A 20,759-nucleotide genomic window follows, 5' to 3' on the forward strand; every position below is an offset into this window, starting at 1 on the left:
TAACAGGGCCTGGCAGAAGCTTTAATTTGATGCTTGAGCCGCAGAATAATGGTGATTTGGTAGCAACCTGGCAAGAATCTGACGAAAACCCTTGCAATGTTGACTCCTACATAATCAACATACAACCTGTAGGAGAAGGGAAGTGCGAAGAGATCCATGTCATTGATGAATCGGATATAGCATTGGATAGAAATGATAGAAGTTATACATTCGGACGGTCTGAGTTATCACTCTGGGGTGGCACAGAGTACCAGGTCTCCGTCAGAGCTGTCAATACCCTTGGAGAAAGTGACCCAGATGCTGCCAGGAAGTATACAAACGTGCTTCGTAAGTAATATTCTTTGCAATAATAGACGGCAAACTTGAATATCGTTAAACTTAATCAGGCTAAGACAAAACTTCGTGTCTTCTCACTTTTTAGCACAGTAAGATATGACCTACTCCGGAACACTAAGCGGTTTACATAAACCCTACACCATGCGTAGTCAGGCAGAAAATTCTCTGCCTTTATTATAGCGCAAAAGACACTAGCAGGCGAATGTTATTCGTGACCGATTGGTATTAATTTTAAAATTTCACCCAATGTTCATGGCCTGATCACATTTTACCTTGAATAAGAGACGACCGTTAATCAATATAAATAAGTTTCGTTAGTCCAGTCAATAAGTCCAGTCAATCAGTATGCATAGGATTGTGTTTTCTGTTTGAAAGTCAGCAGCAACTGGTCGTAAATGTAACACATGTTAAGAAATTATCACACATCAGTTGTAACTGATTAACTGGAACTCACCTTTACCAGTGTTTACTGATAAACCCATGAGAATCGGGTGCAAATTTGGTGCAGGTTTATGAATTTATCTGGATCTCTAGCAAGTGAGTGGCATCATCATGGCAAATCACAAGAAAATGTCTTCGTACCTGTAACGTGCAAATGATTTATCAACATGAGAAAATAAATTTTTTAAAATTCCATTTCCAAGGAGTCTTGAATTCAGTTAACATTGAAAGATATACCAATATATTTAATAATTTTGGTGAATGGTTGTTCTCACACATTGATATGTGACACTATGATACTGCGATGCTGTGATTCTGCGATCTGCTATTGTGTGATCTTTTTCCTAAAAAAATAGTGAGAGGTTAAGCGCCTTCGAAATATTTATACAGAATCGGTTTATTATCATCTTCCCAACAGCGCCGTCTAGCAGCCCTGCGAGGGTCTATCTTCGCGCGATCGCTTCCACATCTTCGAAGCTTTCATGGCGAAAAGTAATTTGCCCTCACACCAAGGAGATCACCAGCTAACACTAAACGGTGAGGTGGTACAAGAGGAAACAACGCAATCGCGATTGGTGGTGTTTAATGACTTGACTGCTGGGACCAACTACAAGTTTAATGTCCAAGGTGGAACTTCAGCACGTTTTGGTCCTCTGACTGATGACTTCTTCATCGAGACTACTGAGTAACTTTCGGATGGTCTGATGGTTGGAGGTGTGTGTAACGAATATAATACTTGCCCAGACTGTAGAAGTTTCTTAGTACATTGTGTAACCATCTTTGGGTCAAGTTAAATATAAGTTGACAAGGTATGATAAGCACATTATTTGAATAAGAAATATGAAAAAATGAAACAGTGTTAATCAATCAACTCTTACTTACTTACTTACTTACTTACTTACTTACTTACTTACTTACTTACTTACTTACTTACTTACTTACTTACTTACTTACTTACTTACTTACTTACTTACTTACTTACTTACTTACTTACTTACTTACTTACTTACTTACTTACTTACTTACTTACTTACTTACTTACTTACTTACTTACTTACTTACTTACTTTGAAGCACTTTTTAAATCAATTTTATTTTAATAAATGTAGCTTTTTCTTAAATGAAATCCACTTACTTTACGTGGTTCTTTGAGAGCTTGTGATTTGCTCATGCTCACATTATAGGTGTCGTTGTGTCGCCGTAGTTGCCATTTATACGGTCGAAAGAGTGCTAGGCTAGATCGATCTAGCATATTTTTAACGGTGTTTCCACTTTACACTGGCCCACCTAAAATACTGTTTATAAGTTCCGTTCTGCGACTGCACACTTGACTAAATTTTGTTTTTACAATTATTTTACCAATAATGTGGGATATTTTCGAAATTCCTGAACATTTTGACGAATCGGGGACATTTTCGGGGACACTTGTTCATCGGGGACAGCACACTGTAATCGGGACTGTCCCCGAAAATCGGGGACTTCTGGTCACCTCGGGCCTATGAGCTCACTACGGAAAACGTATATAGACTACTAGGCTGTTCTGTGTTGAATGTACCTAACCCAAGAAACACATCGCGATTGGTCGCGTAGGCGTAGCAATACATGTTTTAAGTTTCAGTCAAAATGCAAATTGTTTCTAAATACTGTGATATTCATTCTGCCATACACGTCACTCACGTGTGAATCATTTCGGAACACAATCCAGGGATCAGGGATAACCATGTGAACATAAACTGAACGTAGCCTTCGCTTGTGAGTGCCGCCGAGACCGTTTAATTAAATTGCCAACCCGTTTCCACACCAGCGGCACAACCAGAAAGAAAAATAAATAAGAATCTTGACCACCATCCCCAGCCCCAAACCCATCATTTTCCCGGTGTCATTTGACACTCTATGGAAAATATACTTTTTCATATGACCAAAATAAATGGAAAATGGTCCTCTGTATATCCATTTATGGCATATGTTATCATTATCATATGTATCAATAAAATGAAAACAAACAAAAACTATACGGACTCGAGTGGAGAGGGAAACATCTTAGATATCTACCAATAAAGCAAGGAGACTGGAATCCAAATTAATGTTTTGTAATTGCATATAAGCCTACTGCTTTAATTTATGGCACAAACGTGACCAACGTATAGACTTATAGGGCTATTGAAAATTGATATCAAATGAGGGGTGGATTTGTTGTGTCATGCAGAGCCAAAACAGCCAGATTTAGTGAATCATTTGGCACTCTGTTGTGTCCTGCGTTCATTTTAAAACTTGTTACCTGTACCTCTAATGTTTTATCTACAGCCCAGTTCTTCCAGATGTTCCAGGTAATGACCGTTTCCTTGTGTATATGTGTGTATTACATAATCATATTTCCACACACACACACAAAACGTCCGTGTTTTGACTCCACATCTGTAAAATTTGCGTCGTAATGGGAGTTTTTTTTTTAACCTTCGTACCCACAGACATATATAAAGAGATTGATGTTGTTCGAGGAAAGCTTGAGGAAGCTTTTGCTGCAAAGAGGTTTGAAGATGTCTGCAAGCTCTATACAGAGGATTGTCGGTTCATGCCTCCAGGCCAACCACTCATTAGTGGTAGAGAAGGTGAGTTGATGAAACAGAACACCATGTAGAGATATTGGCTGTACAGTCTCCTTGATATTCTGTGAGTACCGATATATCTTGTGAGTATCGCGTAAGTCTAATTTGTTTCATATATGCCTACTGTGTTTAAACATATACACTTTTCAACGTATGATGTTGTAGTTAATATAACTATAACGTTAGTTTGACTGTTTGGAATATGACGTTGTTTCAATGAATGAAATACGACGAAATACGACGAAAAGTGTTGGACATGAAACTTGTTCCATATCTCCATATTTCATAATGATCAATGTTATACACAAAATGGTTCGGACATTGTTATATTATACATACCCTGTGAATCGCCAACATATCATAATGGTGAGCGCTTCCAATGGCGTATATATACGATATGACGTGTTGGACAATGGTGTTGTCTAAATGAAGTGATAAATAAATGATCACAGTGTACTAAGTTGTTGGGTCTTTTTCTTGTTGACCACAACGAAACATATATAGCTAACTTGTGCTTGTATCCAATTAAGTCATCGTAACCAAAACAGAATATGCTTACTCTGTATACTGATGTGACTTTGCTGCTTGATAAACCATTATAATAACGCAGTGTGTCTCTATACATAACCACAGTTCGCTCTATAGCCCCATGTGTCTCTCTCCACCTCTAACTCTCTCCACTCCACTCCCTCCTCGCCACCCCTACCCTCCCCTCCTCCCCTTGCCACCGCTAACTCTAAATTGTTATTGTTGTCTAAAGGAGTATGTGCAGCCGCAACTCAAATGTGGACTGGAGGCATCAGAACTATCAAACTAGAAATGGAAGAAGCAGTTGGTCTTGGAGATGACTGGGCCTACTGGAGAGGGTTCGTTACATTTCTCTTGGAAGACGGTTCGTTAGTTACGTAAGTTATATCTCACATCTGGACATCTTAAAATATGAGATATATTCCAACAAGCGTTAATAACACTTCATAGAGGGTTAAGGTTCAAAGTTTACGAGTCTGAGTATGTGCGGGGGAGGGGGGATATAACACTGCCGTAATCAGAGGTTCAATCAGCTGGTTAACATTTTCAGTGTCATTCAAGTTACACGTACAAAAAGCACACCTCGTGAGTCAAAGATGAAATTACTCTTGAGGGATTAATTATTAATCACACTTTATGTTTTTATCAAACAGATGCACTTTCTTCAATTAAGTTGCTTGTGTTACCTGGAAATATCACGTACGTCACGCAAACACGCAATAATGAATCGCCAAATTCTTCTGAAACAACAAGGTCACATTCTCCTTGACCCCAATACACGAAGCTTTAATAGTTGTGGTTTGTGAATCTGTTAATGGGAGGGTGAGTGTTGTTAGGGTGGAGATATGGGGGTGGGGTGGGGATTCAAATGAGAGTATCATGCTGTACGGTTAAGACTTCGTGTTCACATTCGTTTGTGGCCTGTGAGGTTTTTTAATGGGAGGGGTGAGGGTTATTAAGGTGAGATATTGAGGTGGGTGGGGTGTGTAGTCAGAATGAGTATCATGCCTTACGTTTCAGACTTCGTGTTCACATTCTGTTCCGGTTTAGGTTATACACAGACGCTTTCCGGCCATCGTTAGTTGCATGCAAGGGCGGCGGAAGCACTTTTAATCTGGGGGGGGGGGGGCACCGACGTCGAAGGGCACTTTGTAGAAATTCGATTGGACTGATGCAGCCTGATATTTAGTACCCTTTATAACTCTTATTGTATTATCTTATTTGCGTATACACATCACTCAATCAACGCCCCCCCCCCCTCTCAAGGAAAAAATGCATACTAGCACTGCATTATCCAATGTGCAAATTGGGAAACAAGGAACAAGTTTTCTTTCCTCAATCTATGTTTACAAGGTGACGATTGATTGGCGTAACCATTCAGGTACTGATACAAAATGCTAATTGCTAAAGTAAGAATCTGCCGAATTAGAGTTTATTCTTGTTAAATGTTTTCCATTCTAAATAGCTTTGAGTTTGACCCACAGAAATTCATTAATAGTTCTAAATTAGGATTAGATCTCTTACTCAAAATATCGCCTACCTAATAATGTGATCAAGAGTACAATTTTTATGTAGAAAAAGGGCACATTTTTAACCTGAGGAAAAGTGTGTGTGGGGGGGGGGGGCACGTGCCCCATGTGACCCCGGTTCCGCCGCCCTTGGTTGCATGCCTGTAGGTTTACATTGATATAGCCGAGTTTACTAACTGTTTATTTATATTTCTTCACAGATATTTTGCTCTATGGAAACGAGTTGATTGACAGTTACAACTCTTTACAGATATTTTCAACCGAATCAAGAAAACTGACGTACCGAAACCGTCATCATTTATAATCATATGTAAAACGATTTAAGTAGGATGAATTATTAACCCAACAAATCCAACATAAAAGTTAAGGTAATAACAACGTTAAAGGATTAAGTGAAACCTGACAGCAATCTACAGATATGTTATTATCATTTACAGGCGCGTACGCAGGAGGGGGTGGGGGGCGTGGGGGGCGCGTGCCCACCGGGTAAGAAAAAGAGGAGAGAAAAAAGAGGAGAAGAAAGGGTAAAAGGAGGGGGAAATGAGGAGGAAGGAGAGGAAGGAAGAGAAAAGAAAAAGAAGAAAGAGATAAAAAGGAGAAAAGGAACGAGTAGAAGATAAAGGATAAAGACGCACAGTCATAATTACAACGCTGATGCCTATGATATACACAGGGTAGCCAGTGACGGATGGAGGGTTTCGGAAGGGGCTTGCGCCTCACCCTACCCCTTACACCGACAACTCCATTTTTGACGTTTCCATTTTCCTCTCTCGCTAATGTATATATATATATATATATATATATGTATATATATATATACGCATTCATCACTTCTTGAGATTGTTTCCATCTGCATTAAAACGCGCGCCCACAACCATACGCCCCACCCCTTTTTCGCTTCGCCCGTAGTACCGATACCTTGACAAATCCGGCAACACCTCTTCATCGATAACAAGTGATCAGGTTGTGTATTAGTGACGTCTAAAAGGTCGTGCACTGACCTACATGGAGTGTGACCACTCCCGATTTTGCAATTTCACAAGATCAGGCCCCAAAAATCCCAAGAATTCCCAAGGACACTGTAATGCATGGATATCTAGCAATATCTAGCGATATCTAGGCATGAAAATCCCAAGATCTGCCCTAAACTGAAGGCAGGTAGAGAATCGAAGCCTTCAGTGTGTAATGAACTTGAAACTGTGCGTCTTTGGAAATGAATATAATGTGGGGCATAGTAGCGTAACTACTATAGGCTCGGACCGTGCTGAGCCGGGGCCCGACCAAAAGGGGGCCCCGCTTTACCGATGCACAGAAAAGGTGTACCTCTTTGGATAGGGAGGGCCCGTTTTACTCAAGCCATCCGCTGCTGGTTTTGATGGTGTTTCTGCTATTGTTGTAAAACATGTTGCCCAATGGTCATTATGTATTCCACTCACATATCTTTGTAATCTCTATTTTGAGCTTGGTGTTGTTCCCACATCTTCAAAAATAGCTCGAGTTGTTCCTGTCTTTAAGGCCGGTGAAAAGGAATCCGTGAATAATTATCATTTCAGTTCTCCCATGTTTCTCCAAGGTAATCGAAAAAATAATGTTCTCACGGTTATACAACTTTATTGCTAAGCATATTTTACTGTATAACTATCAGTTTGGTTTCCTTCCTGGCCGTTCAACTACACATGCTATTTTACATTTTATTGGAAAGTTATGGAAGCTTTCGAAAATAATCAGTATGCTTCTGGTATATTTCTGGATCTGTCGAAGGCGTTTGATACTCTTGATCATAACATTTTACTTGACAAACTTAATCATTATGGAATCCGGGGAACTGTACTTCAGTGGTTCAAAAGCTATCTTACTGATCGTCACCAGTTTGTTGTTATAAATAATATAAATTTTGTTTCTAAGCCAATTAAGTTTGGTGTTCCTTAAGGGTCCATACTTGGTCCGTTGTTGTTTATAATTTATGTTAATGACCTCTATAGAGCCAGCAACAAATTTCATATAATCTCTTATGCTGATGATACCAACCTGTTCTTTTCCAGTAATGACATTAATTTTCTATTGGATACTATACAGAATGAGTTTACATATATTCATAATTGGTTTGTGCAAATAAATTGTCACTCAATGTTAAGAAAACTACCTCTATTGTGTTTAGTACACCTTCAAAGCACTTCAATCCTAACATAAATAGTATCAATAAATAATCAATAAATAGTATAATGCTCCGTCGACTTTTCGTAATTACTTTCAGTTACGCAACGATCCCTATCCCAATTTACTATTCCTTGCTTTAAACTTAGGTCTTCACAACTTGGTATTCGTTATGTTGGCGTAAAACTTTGGAATTCCCTCCCTACTACTATTACTGGTTGTAAAACTTTGAACACCTTCAAAACACGTCTTAAAGAGTATCTTATATCAAACTATCATTGATTTTGTATTTCCTTTCATTGCCATCTTTGTTCTGTTTTCTCTGTACACTTAAGCTTTCATTCCCTATTTTATTTTTCAAGGGTGTCAACGTAAACAAGCTCTACAGAGCTTCTTGTTGGCTCTCCTCAATTTCTTGTTATCTTGTATACTACCCACGTCTATTGTCAAAATTGCATACTTTAATACAAGAGATTGAAATAAAGTCTTATGAATTGAATTGAAAAAGAGAAACATTCATGTAACACTTAACAAGACAATATACATATTTTTACGTGATACGGAATACGGACATTATGATCATGGGCTCATTGGTTATTAATGTTTGCATCGAGCTGTTTGTGTTATTTATTATGATAATGAAAATTACGTATATAATTTAAAGCCCAATTAAAGCCAATGTTGTACTGAGTACAACATCAGGACATTATTTTTTGTGAAAATTTTTAAAACAATAAACCAACACCCCATAGACTTGAAACTGCGATCATTTGCAAAAAGCAGTGCTTTCATATAATATAATAATAAAAGGTAAGAATAAAGATTCCTTCGGTGTATGTGGTAAGTAAAAAATCACAGGAAATTAGGCTTAGATGGCGACAAAGTTACAGCCGAAATCAGGCCTATGCTTAGGTTTGATTACTGTATTTTTACAGTAGTCGCCATTAAACTACATACTGGGAAATCAAAATTAAAAAAAAAAACTTAAGCATTGACTTTTCAATGATTTCACCCAACCAACCGTTCTCTAGTTATGGTCATTGCATGCGGACCCATAATGCATTACTGAAATTATTGTAAGTCAAAAACCTATTACATGAGATCTCAAAATAACCGATGTGTAAATGCAACTTGAACGGGAATTGTCTTTTCCGACGATATAGGAGTATGTCTTGGCCAAAAACAATCGTCGTACGCTCTGCGCCAACCGATGGTGGCGCTCCGCTTAGTATCAAGTAGTGTGTTACACCTATATGACCTACTGATCCCCCTTGTAACCATTTCTGAGGACGAACTTGCTTGGACCTCCTGATAGGGGTCCCCATGCCCACCAGGCTCATCGCTACGCCACTGGTGTGGCATTGCACAATAAACGGATAAAAATGATTTATATCAGTCTCATTTCAATTATTCGAATATGTAAAGCAAACTGCAGATATCACATGATATCAGTGAACATGAAAATGGCGTTCCAGGATGAACAGCCTCCAAACTGTTTATGTGTGTAGTGTTCGGTATCGGAAATATCTGGTATTTGAATTCCTTGCGAACTAAATTTTATAGTAGCCGTTATAAGAAGTTCCAATAATTGAACACCAATAAATTAACGGATTCTGAATTTTCGAAATTCCCCGACCAAAATTCTTCATTATACTTCCATCTACTCATGCAATTTTGACCGGTCTGTTAGAGGTTGTAGGAGGTTTTCTATATTGGTTGTCCATAGATGAAATTTTGTGCAACATCATTGGTATTTTTTGAAGGTTACAGTATTAGAACATTTAATTATGTATTTGCGAAATCCGCAAATGGATGCAGGAGAACTTCCTCAAGTTGAACGATGATAAAACTGAGTTTGTTTTATTTGGTTCCAGACAACAACTTTCAAAAGTTCATGTTCCGCATATTACAATTGGGGATTCTGACATTACTCTTGCTGCAAGTGCTCGTAACCTAGGGGTTATTTTTGACTCGTCAACGTCTACTTAAGAATCATGTTTCAAATATTGTTCGTTCTGCATCATTTCACATCAGGAACATTGATAGAATAAGAAAGTACTTAAATCGTCGTGCCACTGAACACATTGTACATAGTTTTGTAACCTCCCGGCTTGACATGGGTAATTCCCTCCTTTTCGGCCTTCCACAAGTTCAAATTAATCGCTTGAAGCGCATTCAAAATGCAGCTGCGCGCTTAGTTACTTTAACTAAAAAGAGGTCTCATATAACATCCACTTTGAGCGAATTACACTGGTTGCCGATGGATTGCAGAATTAAGTACAAATTGCTTCTTACTGTGTTTAAAGCATTGAATGACTTTGCTCCGGACTATATGTCATGTCTCATCACACCATATAATCCATCCCGTCCGCTCCGCTCCAGCACCAAATTGCTTCTTTTCGAACCCCCTCAAATAATTCTTGGGGTAACAGAGCTTTCTCAGTTGCTGCACCTCGCCTTTGGAACAGCCTTCCCATCAAAATCAGATCTTGCATTTCATTGGCACAGTTCAAAACATTGCTGAAAACCCACTTGTTCAATGGAGCCTTTGCTTAACTTATTGTTTTGCATTTCATGTTTTCATGTGTAGATTAAGTTGTTTTGTAGGTTAAGTTGTAATTTTAAGATTTTGTTATTGTAATGCGCCTTGAGCGCCTTGTTTACTTAAGGTAGATTTGTCCGCTGTATAAATCCACATTACTATTATTAAAAGAAACCTGACAGCGATCTACAGACATGTTAGTATCATTTATTAGGATAAATTATAATATGTTAACTGTTATTTAAGGTTACAGGATTAACAGAAACCTGGCAGCAATCTACAGACATTTTATTATCATTTATGAAAGATGAATTATTAAATGTTGACCATTAGTGAAGGTTACGGTATTAACAGAAATCTGACAGCAATCTACAGACATGCTTCTATCATTTATAATGAATTATTAAATGTTAACGATTATTTAAGGTTACAGTATTAACAGAAACCTGGCAGCAATCTACAAACATGTTAATATCATTTTTTAGGATGAATTATTATATGTTAACTATTATTTAAATTTACAGGATTAACATAAACCTGACAACAATCTACAGACATGTTATCAAACTGCTCTGTTATTATTATAAAGCGATGACATATTGGCAGAAAAGAAAATTGAACCACTTAATAAATCACGACGAAGCAGCCCTTGTCATTAAAATATGACCTTGTCCATTATCAAGCAAACGGTTGACAGCAGTGGCGCACACATAGGTAATACCCCACACCGTATCGCCCATCGTCAATCATGGGTGGGTACGGTTCGGTCGGGGATGTTATACCTTACCCCTGTACCTCCCATCATCAATCAGGGGAGGGGTACGGTTCAGTCGTTTTTTGTTTACATTCAGCCAAGGAAGAATTATACATGAAACGCTGAAGGAAATTAATTTCGTCACAAACAGCTAACAAAGTATAACATAACCATAACAAAATCTAACAAACCATAAGAAAACTATATAACAAACCCTTTCAAACCCAAAAGAGAAACATAACATATTTACAATGATTTCAAAATTTAAGGGCAAATGGTGTTGGTTATATCTCTTTACTTGGTGAATGTAATATGTAATAAAATGTATTAAATGGATGTAATATACGACCAATGAAATTACTTATAGTTTATACCTTTAGTTTTTCGACACATCGAAATTGTATTCTTTATTTTGGTTTTGATTTTGTTTTGGTCGAATTTGGTGTGACGGATGAGTGTCAAAAGAAGAACGTTGATCGCACAGTGTTGGGACACTGAGCGAAAGAAATTAAATTGACACTATCGCTGCACCCTTTAAAACATTAACCATTGATAACGATGAAATAAGAGTTCGCAATTGTCAATTGTCCGCCACCAAAGCTTCATATTTAAATTTTCAAATACGACACTGTCATGCCGTCCCAACCATTGAGTTCCTGCTTGTTTAATGCGACTAATAGACTTGTTGTGATGAAACTCCGCACAATCTCATATCGGCTTTTATCTATATAGAGAGACGTCTCCAGCAATGGTCCGAGTCCCCAAACTGTCAAAGGCGACATAAACAAGTGGCAATATAAGAAAACGAAATATGTAAACAGGAAATACGGTTCTTTTCTTGATATCGTAATAATAAATAAAAGATTTCATAGGCAATTTGGTCATTGCAGATCAAATATGCCCAATGAAAGTAAAGGTTGGACAGCGTGTTTATAGCAATCTCTGCCGAAGCGGTACGGCGTATACACTTTAACCTTTAAACGTAGCGGACATACGCTATGACTGTGCCTTTGTGAGAAATGATGTCCTAGCTGCAGTTTGTAAACAAATTTTGGTATGAGACTTTTAACTCCATGGATTACATGATTGTTGACATGTTTCACTGAATAACAAAATTCATTAATAAAGAATTCCATTAAAGAAAGCATAGAGGTAGGAGCAGGGGGGTGGGGGGATTGGGCAATGGGGCACGTGCCCCTAATTTTATTTCCAAAGTAGCAAATGTGCTATTAATAATAGCACAAATAATGCACAAATAAGATGTGCCCCTTTGATGAAGAATTGTGTTTTGAATTTCTTAAACCTTTTTTAATTTTAATATTTTATTTTAATGATTTATTTTTAGTCTGTACATGCTAAGGACTTAACCGAGGTTGCTAAAGACTTTTGTTCAAGGAATAAACACAGGAGATTTTTTTGGAAAGTTCTAAATATGGATGGACAGAAGTACATATGTAGGTTGATAGAGTCACGTGCACCATAATAGTACTGATAGCATATTACTAACACGTCATATTTTTTTAAATGATATGGCTGGTGTGTATCGGTTTATAGCATAACGAGTGGTGGTTGTGGAATGAGAAAGTGCCCCTCTGATGTTGTGCCCCCACTTTTGGAAGCTTCCTACTCCCCTGATAGAAAGTCAAACTATTCCGCATTACAAGGTGAAAATGCCAATTCTCTTTAATTGCTCTTGGATATGAACCTCAGAAGGTGGTCGTAACAACCGATGTTCCCGTTATGGCACTTTGTTGATATGAAGCTCACATATTAAAGATTCACCTTACTAAATTTAATAATAGTTGTTTGCAATAAATTTATAACAGTATGATCAATATCAGTGCTTGACATGATGAAGCTGACTATCACTGGAGTGTAATAATAGCTGAGGTTACGAGGTCATAACGAGAAAAAATATGTATTCTCATATTCATTAAATGTTAAAAGAAAATGAAGCATTGAAATAAGGGTATTGCACAAAATTATCCCCAGTGTCCGACCGGGTACTCAACGACCTTGAAAGTCAAAATAATATATATAAAGAAGAGAGGGCAGTGCGCCCCATGTCGGTTTATGGACCGTTAAACATGTCTTTTATCTAAAATTTTGTTACTCTTTATCCAAGAGAAAATCCACATTTCTGATTAACGACTTTTAACTCTGATTTCTGTTGACAATCACGATTAGTCATCACCTTAAAGCCACGTTTTGTTTCTGAACGTATAACATTACGGAAACGTCTGTTTCCTGGGATTGTTTTCCCTTGTCAGGAAATATTCTTTTGCGAGAACGTTACCACAAATAGTATTGATATATCAGTTTACGATAAACAATCGAAGCGATCGCGAACGAGTTTCAGAATTGAATTGGATGAAGAAGCTGCCAGACCTCAGGAGAAATGGGTCGTTTTTGCCTGACTCTCTTCAACTTCTGTGTTGTAATTTCTCTTACCGGGGCCTGTGATGTTAGCAATGAAAGTGGTAAGTTTTTTTGTTATTGTCAATTTTGTCTAGTTATAGAAAGTTTTATCATTAAAATAAAGTTTTTTCTATTTATAATAACCAAAGACTGTAGAACTTTTCAACCTTTTTATTCATACAGTTAGACTGCAAGTATGTACATATAAATATATATATAAATATATATATATATATATATATATATAAACATAGACATATAAAAACAGACAGGCCAGCAAGTTCGCACGTTTCTGCACCGTGGGAGGGTTGTAATTAGTCATAAACAGAAAGCGTGTATCAGGAGTTTTGGACTTGTATTTTAATAAGTTAAGAATACCCCACACCGTATCGCCCATCGTCAATCATGGGTGGGTACGGTTCGGTCGGGGATGTTATACCTTACCCCTGTACCTCCCATCATCAATCAGGGGAGGGGTACGGTTCAGTCGTTTTTTGTTTACATTCAGCCAAGGAAGAATTATACATAAAACGCTGAAGGAAATTAATTTCGTCACAAACAGCTAACAAAGTATAACATAACCATAACAAAATCTAACAAACCATAAGAAAACTATATAACAAACCCTTTCAAACCCAAAAGAGAAACATAACATATTTACAATGATTTCAAAATTTAAGGGCAAATGGTGTTGGTTATATCTCTTTACTTGGTGAATGTAATATGTAATAAAATGTATTAAATGGATGTAATATACGACCAATGAAATTACTTATAGTTTATACCTTTAGTTTTTCGACACATCGAAATTGTATTCTTTATTTTGGTTTTGATTTTGTTTTGGTCGAATTTGGTGTGACGGATGAGTGTCAAAAGAAGAACGTTGATCGCACAGTGTTGGGACACTGAGCGAAAGAAATTAAATTGCCACTATCGCTGCACCCTTTAAAACATTAACCATTGATAACGATGAAATAAGAGTTCGCAATTGTCAATTGTCCGCCACCAAAGCTTCATATTTAAATTTTCAAATACGACACTGTCATGCCGTCCCAACCATTGAGTTCCTGCTTGTTTAATGCGACTAATAGACTTGTTGTGATGAAACTCCGCACAATCTCATATCGGCTTTTATCTATATAGAGAGACGTCTCCAGCAATGGTCCGAGTCCCCAAACTGTCAAAGGCGACATAAACAAGTGGCAATATAAGAAAACGAAATATGTAAACAGGAAATACGGCTCTTATCTTGATATCGTAATAATAAATAAAAGATTTCATAGGCAATTTGGTCATTGCAGATCAAATATGCCCAATGAAAGTAAAGGTTGGACAGCGTGTTTATAGCAATCTCTGCCGAAGCGGTACGGCGTATACACTTTAACCTTTAAACGTAGCGGACATACGCTATGACTGTGCCTTTGTGAGAAATGATGTCCTAGCTGCAGTTTGTAAACAAATTTTGGTATGAGACTTTTAACTCCATGGATTACATGATTGTTGACATGTTTCACTGAATAACAAAATTCATTAATAAAGAATTCCATTAAAGAAAGCATAGAGGTAGGAGCAGGGGGGTGGGGGGATTGGGCAATGGGGCACGTGCCCCTAATTTTATTTCCAAAGTAGCAAATGTGCTATTAATAATAGCACAAATAATGCACAAATAAGATGTGCCCCTTTGATGAAGAATTGTGTTTTGAATTTCTTAAACCTTTTTTAATTTTAATATTTTATTTTAATGATTTATTTTTAGTCTGTACATGCTAAGGACTTAACCGAGGTTGCTAAAGACTATAATAACCAAAGACTGTAGAACTTTTCAACCTTTTTATTCATACAGTTAGACTGCAAGTATGTACATATAAATATATATATAAATATATATATATATATATATATATATATATATATATATATATATATATATATATATATATATATATATATATATATATATATATATATATATAAACATAGACATATAAAAACAGACAGGCCAGCAAGTTCGCACGTTTCTGCACCGTGGGAGGGTTGTAATTAGTCATAAACAGAAAGCGTGTATCAGGAGTTTTGGACTTGTATTTTAATAAGTTCTCACGGTTCAATCTGTCGGCCCTAGAAATACTCTGTCTCATTAAGTGAAGGGGTGTCCGACGGTCAAGAAGTAATCAGTTACAAATGATAGCAGGTGTTCATAACCATGTGGGTCGGAGCAAATGCATTTGAGTCTAAGGCATTGGCTGAAGACTATATGGGTGGAAACTATTAAAGTGTTAATATATATGAATATATGAGTAGGCTTATAATAGACCTAAGTGGTTAAGGATCTGGTATGACTTATTACAACCACCTAATCAAATCCTTTATGAGCTTTATGAAACAGGATTCTGCTTTATTTAATGACGATCAGTCTGTATGCGAATCGTTTAAGGTAGCCCCATGCTAGCTTTCGTACCCCAACGCCCAAAACTTAGATTTCGACCCGCTACCTCCAGGCTTCCTTACCCAGTTTATACCTCCGCAGTAATTTCCGTTGCGGAAAACCTCGTGCCAAATATGCCTCCATATTATCCCGAGGACTGGTTAAAATTCCCAATGTTGACTAAGACCCCATTCCCTCTCTTGTAATTTAAGCAATTTCACTAACGTAGTCTACTGTGTTCTTTGAAAAGAGGGCAATTATATAGGTGAAACAGGTTCTCGGTTCCGCTTACATTTTTATAATAAAATCAAAAATCAAACTTTAGAAATCCCCGTTTCCGAACATTTCAATCTTCAAAGACATTCTCTCAAAACCATAGGCGTACGAGGCGGGGGGGGGCAGGGGGGGCAGACTGCCCCCCAAATTTCCAGAGGACAAGAAATTCGGGCAAAAGTCCTGAAAAATTCGGGCAGCCTAAGAGGGGGAAAAAAAATAATGTATATATTTATGTTTAGGCTGCCCGAATTTTTCAGGACTTTTGCCCGAATTTCTTGTCATCTGGAAATATATATATATAAATAAGCAGTAGCTTGCCCGAATCTTTTTCAAATTTTTGCCCGACAATTCCATAATTTTCTTTATGTAGCATCATGATGCCCGAATATTTCCGTGTAACACCACCGTAAGCGCAGTTCATCTGGGCTACCACGCTTTTTGCACGATCAATTTTTTTTCTAACTAGTCAATTGTATACTTGGACCAAGGGCGGCAGAGCCGGGGGCACAGGGGGCACGTTCCCCCAGTTTTCCTCTGGTTAAAAAAGTGCCTTTTTTCTACATAAAAATTGAGGTGCCTCAAGTTAGCAAGAGGCCAGGTAACCAGAATGAACACTCGGGAAGGGCCGTTTCCTGCCATCTGAGGGGTTTGTAAAACCAAAAATTTTATAGTACGCTCCGCGCCAACCGATGGTGGCGCTCCGCTCAGATAGTCGTGCATACAACTTTGCAAATCCTGGCTAAGCCCGTGACTTTTAATGAATTTCTGTTGGTCAAACTCAAAGCTATTTCGAATGGAAAAAATTGGTTAAGATATTAACAAGAAAAAAACTCTAATTCGGAAGATTCCTACATTAGCAACTAGCATGATTTCACCTCAGTTTGTCTCAAGAGAAAGCTTGTTCCTTGTTTCCCAATTTGCGTATTGAATATTGCAGTGCTAGTATGCATATTTTCCTTTGGGGGGGGGGGGGGTGGGGCGTTGATGGAGTGATGTGTATACACAAATAAGATAATACAATAAGAGTTATAAAGGGTACTAAATATAGGGCTGCATCAGTCTAATCGAATTTCTGCAAAGTGCCCTTTGATGTCGGTGCCCCCCAGATTAAAAGTGCTTCCGCCGCCCTTGACCTGGACATCCCCAACATGAGAGTATATAAGAAACATTTTCTTTTTCATGGATGGTGGGCGGGGGGAGTGCCTACAAGCCTAGAAGTACGGGTTTATCATATTCTTTGTTATATTTTATACTTTTTTGTGAGACAAATTGCAGTCTCACCCGACACAGCGACATTATCCCGCCTACGTGTCGTTGAACAATGTATGTTTTTTTTTTCTGGAGGTAGCTGAGTACTGTGTTAAAATAATGTATGTATGTATGTATATGTGATCTTCCCGCAAGCAGGAACTCGCGAAAGAAGCCATGAAGGCTTATAGACTCGCAAGCTGACCGAAGCCAATCTCTCGGCACACATCCATTTAACGTCCATGTCGGGAAGTTGTTATTGAACAACACCCTTGCCAGACGACACACCTTGCTGTCGGCGGGGAATCGAACCGGGGATCTCATGACTGGGAGACGCCGGCGCTAACCACTAGGCTATACACTCCGCCTAAATAAAGTAACTAAATAGGAGCTTAAAAAATACACTGTCCCATTTTTCCCCTTCAAAGTGATGTTACCATTTTTTCTTCTTCTAATTTACCAAATTTTTGGGGAAGTGTAAATTTCTAAAACGTGAGATTATAAATAAAGAATGTTTAGATGCAACTTGCAAGGCCTCAGAAGTGCCGTTTCCGGCAATCTGAGAGGCATTGTGTGCCAAAAATTTTCTTGTACGCTACGCGCCAACCGATGGTGGCGCTCCGCTTAGATAGTGTCACGGGAACTTTCGGGCACAAAAAGTTCTGCCCCCCCAAACTGAAATGGTCCCGTACGCCTATGCTCAAAACCTTAAATGTATCTTAATTGCCTGGAACTTCAAATCCGTAACAGATCGTAAACGAAAAGAAATTGATTGGATCGTTCGAATTAAGTCAACTGTGTTCTTTGTAAGAGGGCAATTATGCAGGTTAAACAGGTTCTCGGTTCCGCTTACGTTTATTATCACTGAAAAATATCATTTTTTTTTGCAGAATTACCTGTTTCCGAACATTTCAATCTTCATAGACATTCTCTCAAAAATCTAAAATGTATCTTAAATGCCTGGAACTTCAAATCCGCCACTGAAAGTAAACGAAAAGAAATCGATTGGATCGTTTCGTATTAAGTCAACTGTGTTCTTTGTAAAGAGGGCAATTATGTAGGTGAAACAGGTTCTCGGTTCCGCTTACGTTTTAATTATCACTGAAAATATCAAATTTTGCACAATTTCCTGTTTCCGAACATTTCAATCTTCATAGACATTTCCTCAAAAACCTAAAATGTATCTTAATTGCCTGGAACTTCAAATCCGTAACTGAACGAAAGAAGTCGATTGGATCGTTCGTATTAATTCTCAAATCACCGGCCTCAACAAAGACTTGGGACTTCCAAAACATCTATAGTGTTCCACAAACACATGTAATCCGTCCTTTATTTGTTCCTTTACCCGCTTCCTATATAGTAATGGTTTATTGGTATTAATTCCATCACTGCCGATCGTACTCATAGCATTTCATTGTGTTTTTCTTTCTGTAGTTTCACAGTAGATACTGTCTTGTTCGTATCGCAATCTATAACATGTAGTTTTCTTATGTTATTCGGGGGAAAAGAATGTTGCACAACAACACATTGTTTCGAACCGCAACTGTTATCAATAATTCTTGATTGCAATTCGGTGAACTTCAAGAGCTGTATATAGTATTGTTGGTGTAGAATTAATAACAATAAAGCTCATTATTAGAACATCGAAACGATTATAAAGCATTTGCCACGACAAAGAAAATAGAGGAAGAAAAAAACCCACTCATGTTATTTCAGGAAATTGATCAGGAAATTGTGTAAGACGTCTGTAGGAGTGACAAACGAGGCTCAGAAAATCTGGTAGAAGAATTAATTTATTTTAACCATAATGAGATGGACGAACGTTTAGGATGTTTCATCTTCCCGTTGTGTATAGTTATTCCAATAAACTACTGTCACGTTCGTTATTGCAAATGGTAGATCCATCGGAATGCTGGATTTTATTTGTTAAAGAATATAACCTACCGAAAGAAAATAGAGGAAGATGAAAGAAAAAAAAACACTCATGTTATTTCAGAAGCTTCGCAAGAAATTAAGGAAATTGTGTAAGACGTCTGTAAGAGTGACAAACAAGGTACAGTAAATTTAGTATAAAGCATTAATATTAGTTTAATAATAATAATAATAATAAATTACATTAATATAGCGCCTAATGCAGCATGTCTAAGAGCTTTACAAAGTATGAAAAACAAAGGAAACCAAGGAAAAAAGGAAACTAGGAATCAAACAGAAATGTTTTAAGTTGTCCTTTGAAAATACAAAGGGAGCGAGAGTCACGAATGTGAAATGGGAGTTCGTTCTAAAGAGGAGGCCGCCATAACGAGTGCGGGTACGTGGACCAGGAGTCAATTGCAAATGCGCATGATAGGAAGAGCGAAGCCAGCGTATCTGTAGTTGACCGCGCTAAGGAATAAGAAGGTCATTGATATATTGAGGGGCAAGGCCGTTGATCGCTTTGTAAGTGTGAAGTAGGATTTTTAACTGGATGCGATGAGAGACGGGAAGCATTGCTACAAACCCGGATGTGTTATTAACAGATTTCATGACCCTCGATACATTTCGTGGTTTTTTTTCAAGTTCAAAGAACTTCAGTCATATCTTTGACAATTGTTCAGATGATTAGTTTAAAAAGAGAGACTTATTCTTCGTCTTCATTTTCCGCAGTGGCTATTAAATTAAACTTGGAAATAAGATTATTCATTTCAATTGACTACTAAAGTTTTATGGCTTTTGTAAATGTGTTGATAATTATAATGATAACATTTTAATAATAATAAAGTTACCATGAAAAGAGAGGAGGGGATTGAGGAGGGGGAGGGGGATTGAGGAGAGGGGAGGGATTGGGTATATCGAGGCCATGTAAGGATAACTGGAAAATCTTTGTTGAGCGTGAAGTATTATAAGACTAATTCTTTGAAAACCTCATGTATCACTTTACAAAATGCTGTCACGACAACAGAAGGGAATTGTTTACATCATTAAACCACCGTGAAACACCTTGCATTCAACCCTAACACCATTACAACGTAACACCATGTTAAAAAATTACACCATGTAACACCCTTACACCCTTACAACATAACATCATTACACATTTACACCATTACACACACAACCTTGGATATATCTGCCGGCTATTCGTTCAGCATCTCAAGGTTGAAAAATGTTGCCAAGAGGCTTTGACCTTTTGTAAACCATGCCAAAACAGGAATAAACTCAGTGCTGTAGCCATCAGCGAAACCCCCTCGATCCCCAGTCAGTAAACAGGTTTTGGTTTTACAATGTTGTTTTTGCGCCCCCCCCCCCAGGCACTGTAAACCAGTAGAAACATGATATGGAGCTATATCGCCATATGAGTATAGAGAGCGTTAACGCCAACCATTGTTGTGCTATGATGAAGCATGATACTACGTATTTACTGTTAGTGAGGGGTTGGAAGTCAAACAGCCAATATTTCTAACTAGCTTTTCTTCAGTGCTTGGTCACCGAAAGTGACATGGAGTCTGTGGCGGGAGTGGGTGTGG

General features: G+C 37.8%; 2 protein-coding genes across 4 annotated transcripts in view; both read left to right on the forward strand.

The window, feature by feature from the left end:
- The window catches only part of LOC139978224 (uncharacterized), a 29,357-nt gene extending 21,257 nt beyond the window's left edge, over positions 1 to 8,100 (forward strand). The window contains exons 1-5 of one of the 2 annotated variants that reach the window (XM_071988193.1): positions 188 to 327; positions 1,196 to 1,491; positions 3,245 to 3,385; positions 4,143 to 4,287; positions 5,640 to 8,100. In XM_071988193.1, the coding sequence (XP_071844294.1) occupies positions 1,482 to 1,491; positions 3,245 to 3,385; positions 4,143 to 4,287; positions 5,640 to 5,670 (327 nt within the window). In that variant the 5' untranslated portion in view covers positions 188 to 327; positions 1,196 to 1,481 and the 3' untranslated portion in view covers positions 5,671 to 8,100. Of the gene's footprint in view, positions 1 to 187; positions 328 to 1,195; positions 1,492 to 3,244; positions 3,386 to 4,142; positions 4,288 to 5,639 lie in introns of those variants that run through there. The other variant, XM_071988192.1, reaches the window with a different exon arrangement.
- A 5,108-nt stretch (positions 8,101 to 13,208) lies between these two features.
- Positions 13,209 to 20,759, forward strand: part of LOC139978217 (protein sidekick-1-like) — a 66,638-nt gene continuing 59,087 nt past the window's right edge. For both annotated transcript variants that reach the window (XM_071988175.1, XM_071988176.1), the window contains exon 1: positions 13,209 to 13,369. In XM_071988175.1, the coding sequence (XP_071844276.1) occupies positions 13,288 to 13,369 (82 nt within the window). In that variant the 5' untranslated portion in view covers positions 13,209 to 13,287. The remainder of the gene's footprint in view (positions 13,370 to 20,759) is intronic.

The sequence above is a fragment of the Apostichopus japonicus genome, chromosome 13, assembly GCF_037975245.1.
Source record: "Apostichopus japonicus isolate 1M-3 chromosome 13, ASM3797524v1, whole genome shotgun sequence".
Lineage (NCBI taxonomy): Eukaryota > Metazoa > Echinodermata > Holothuroidea > Aspidochirotida > Stichopodidae > Apostichopus > Apostichopus japonicus.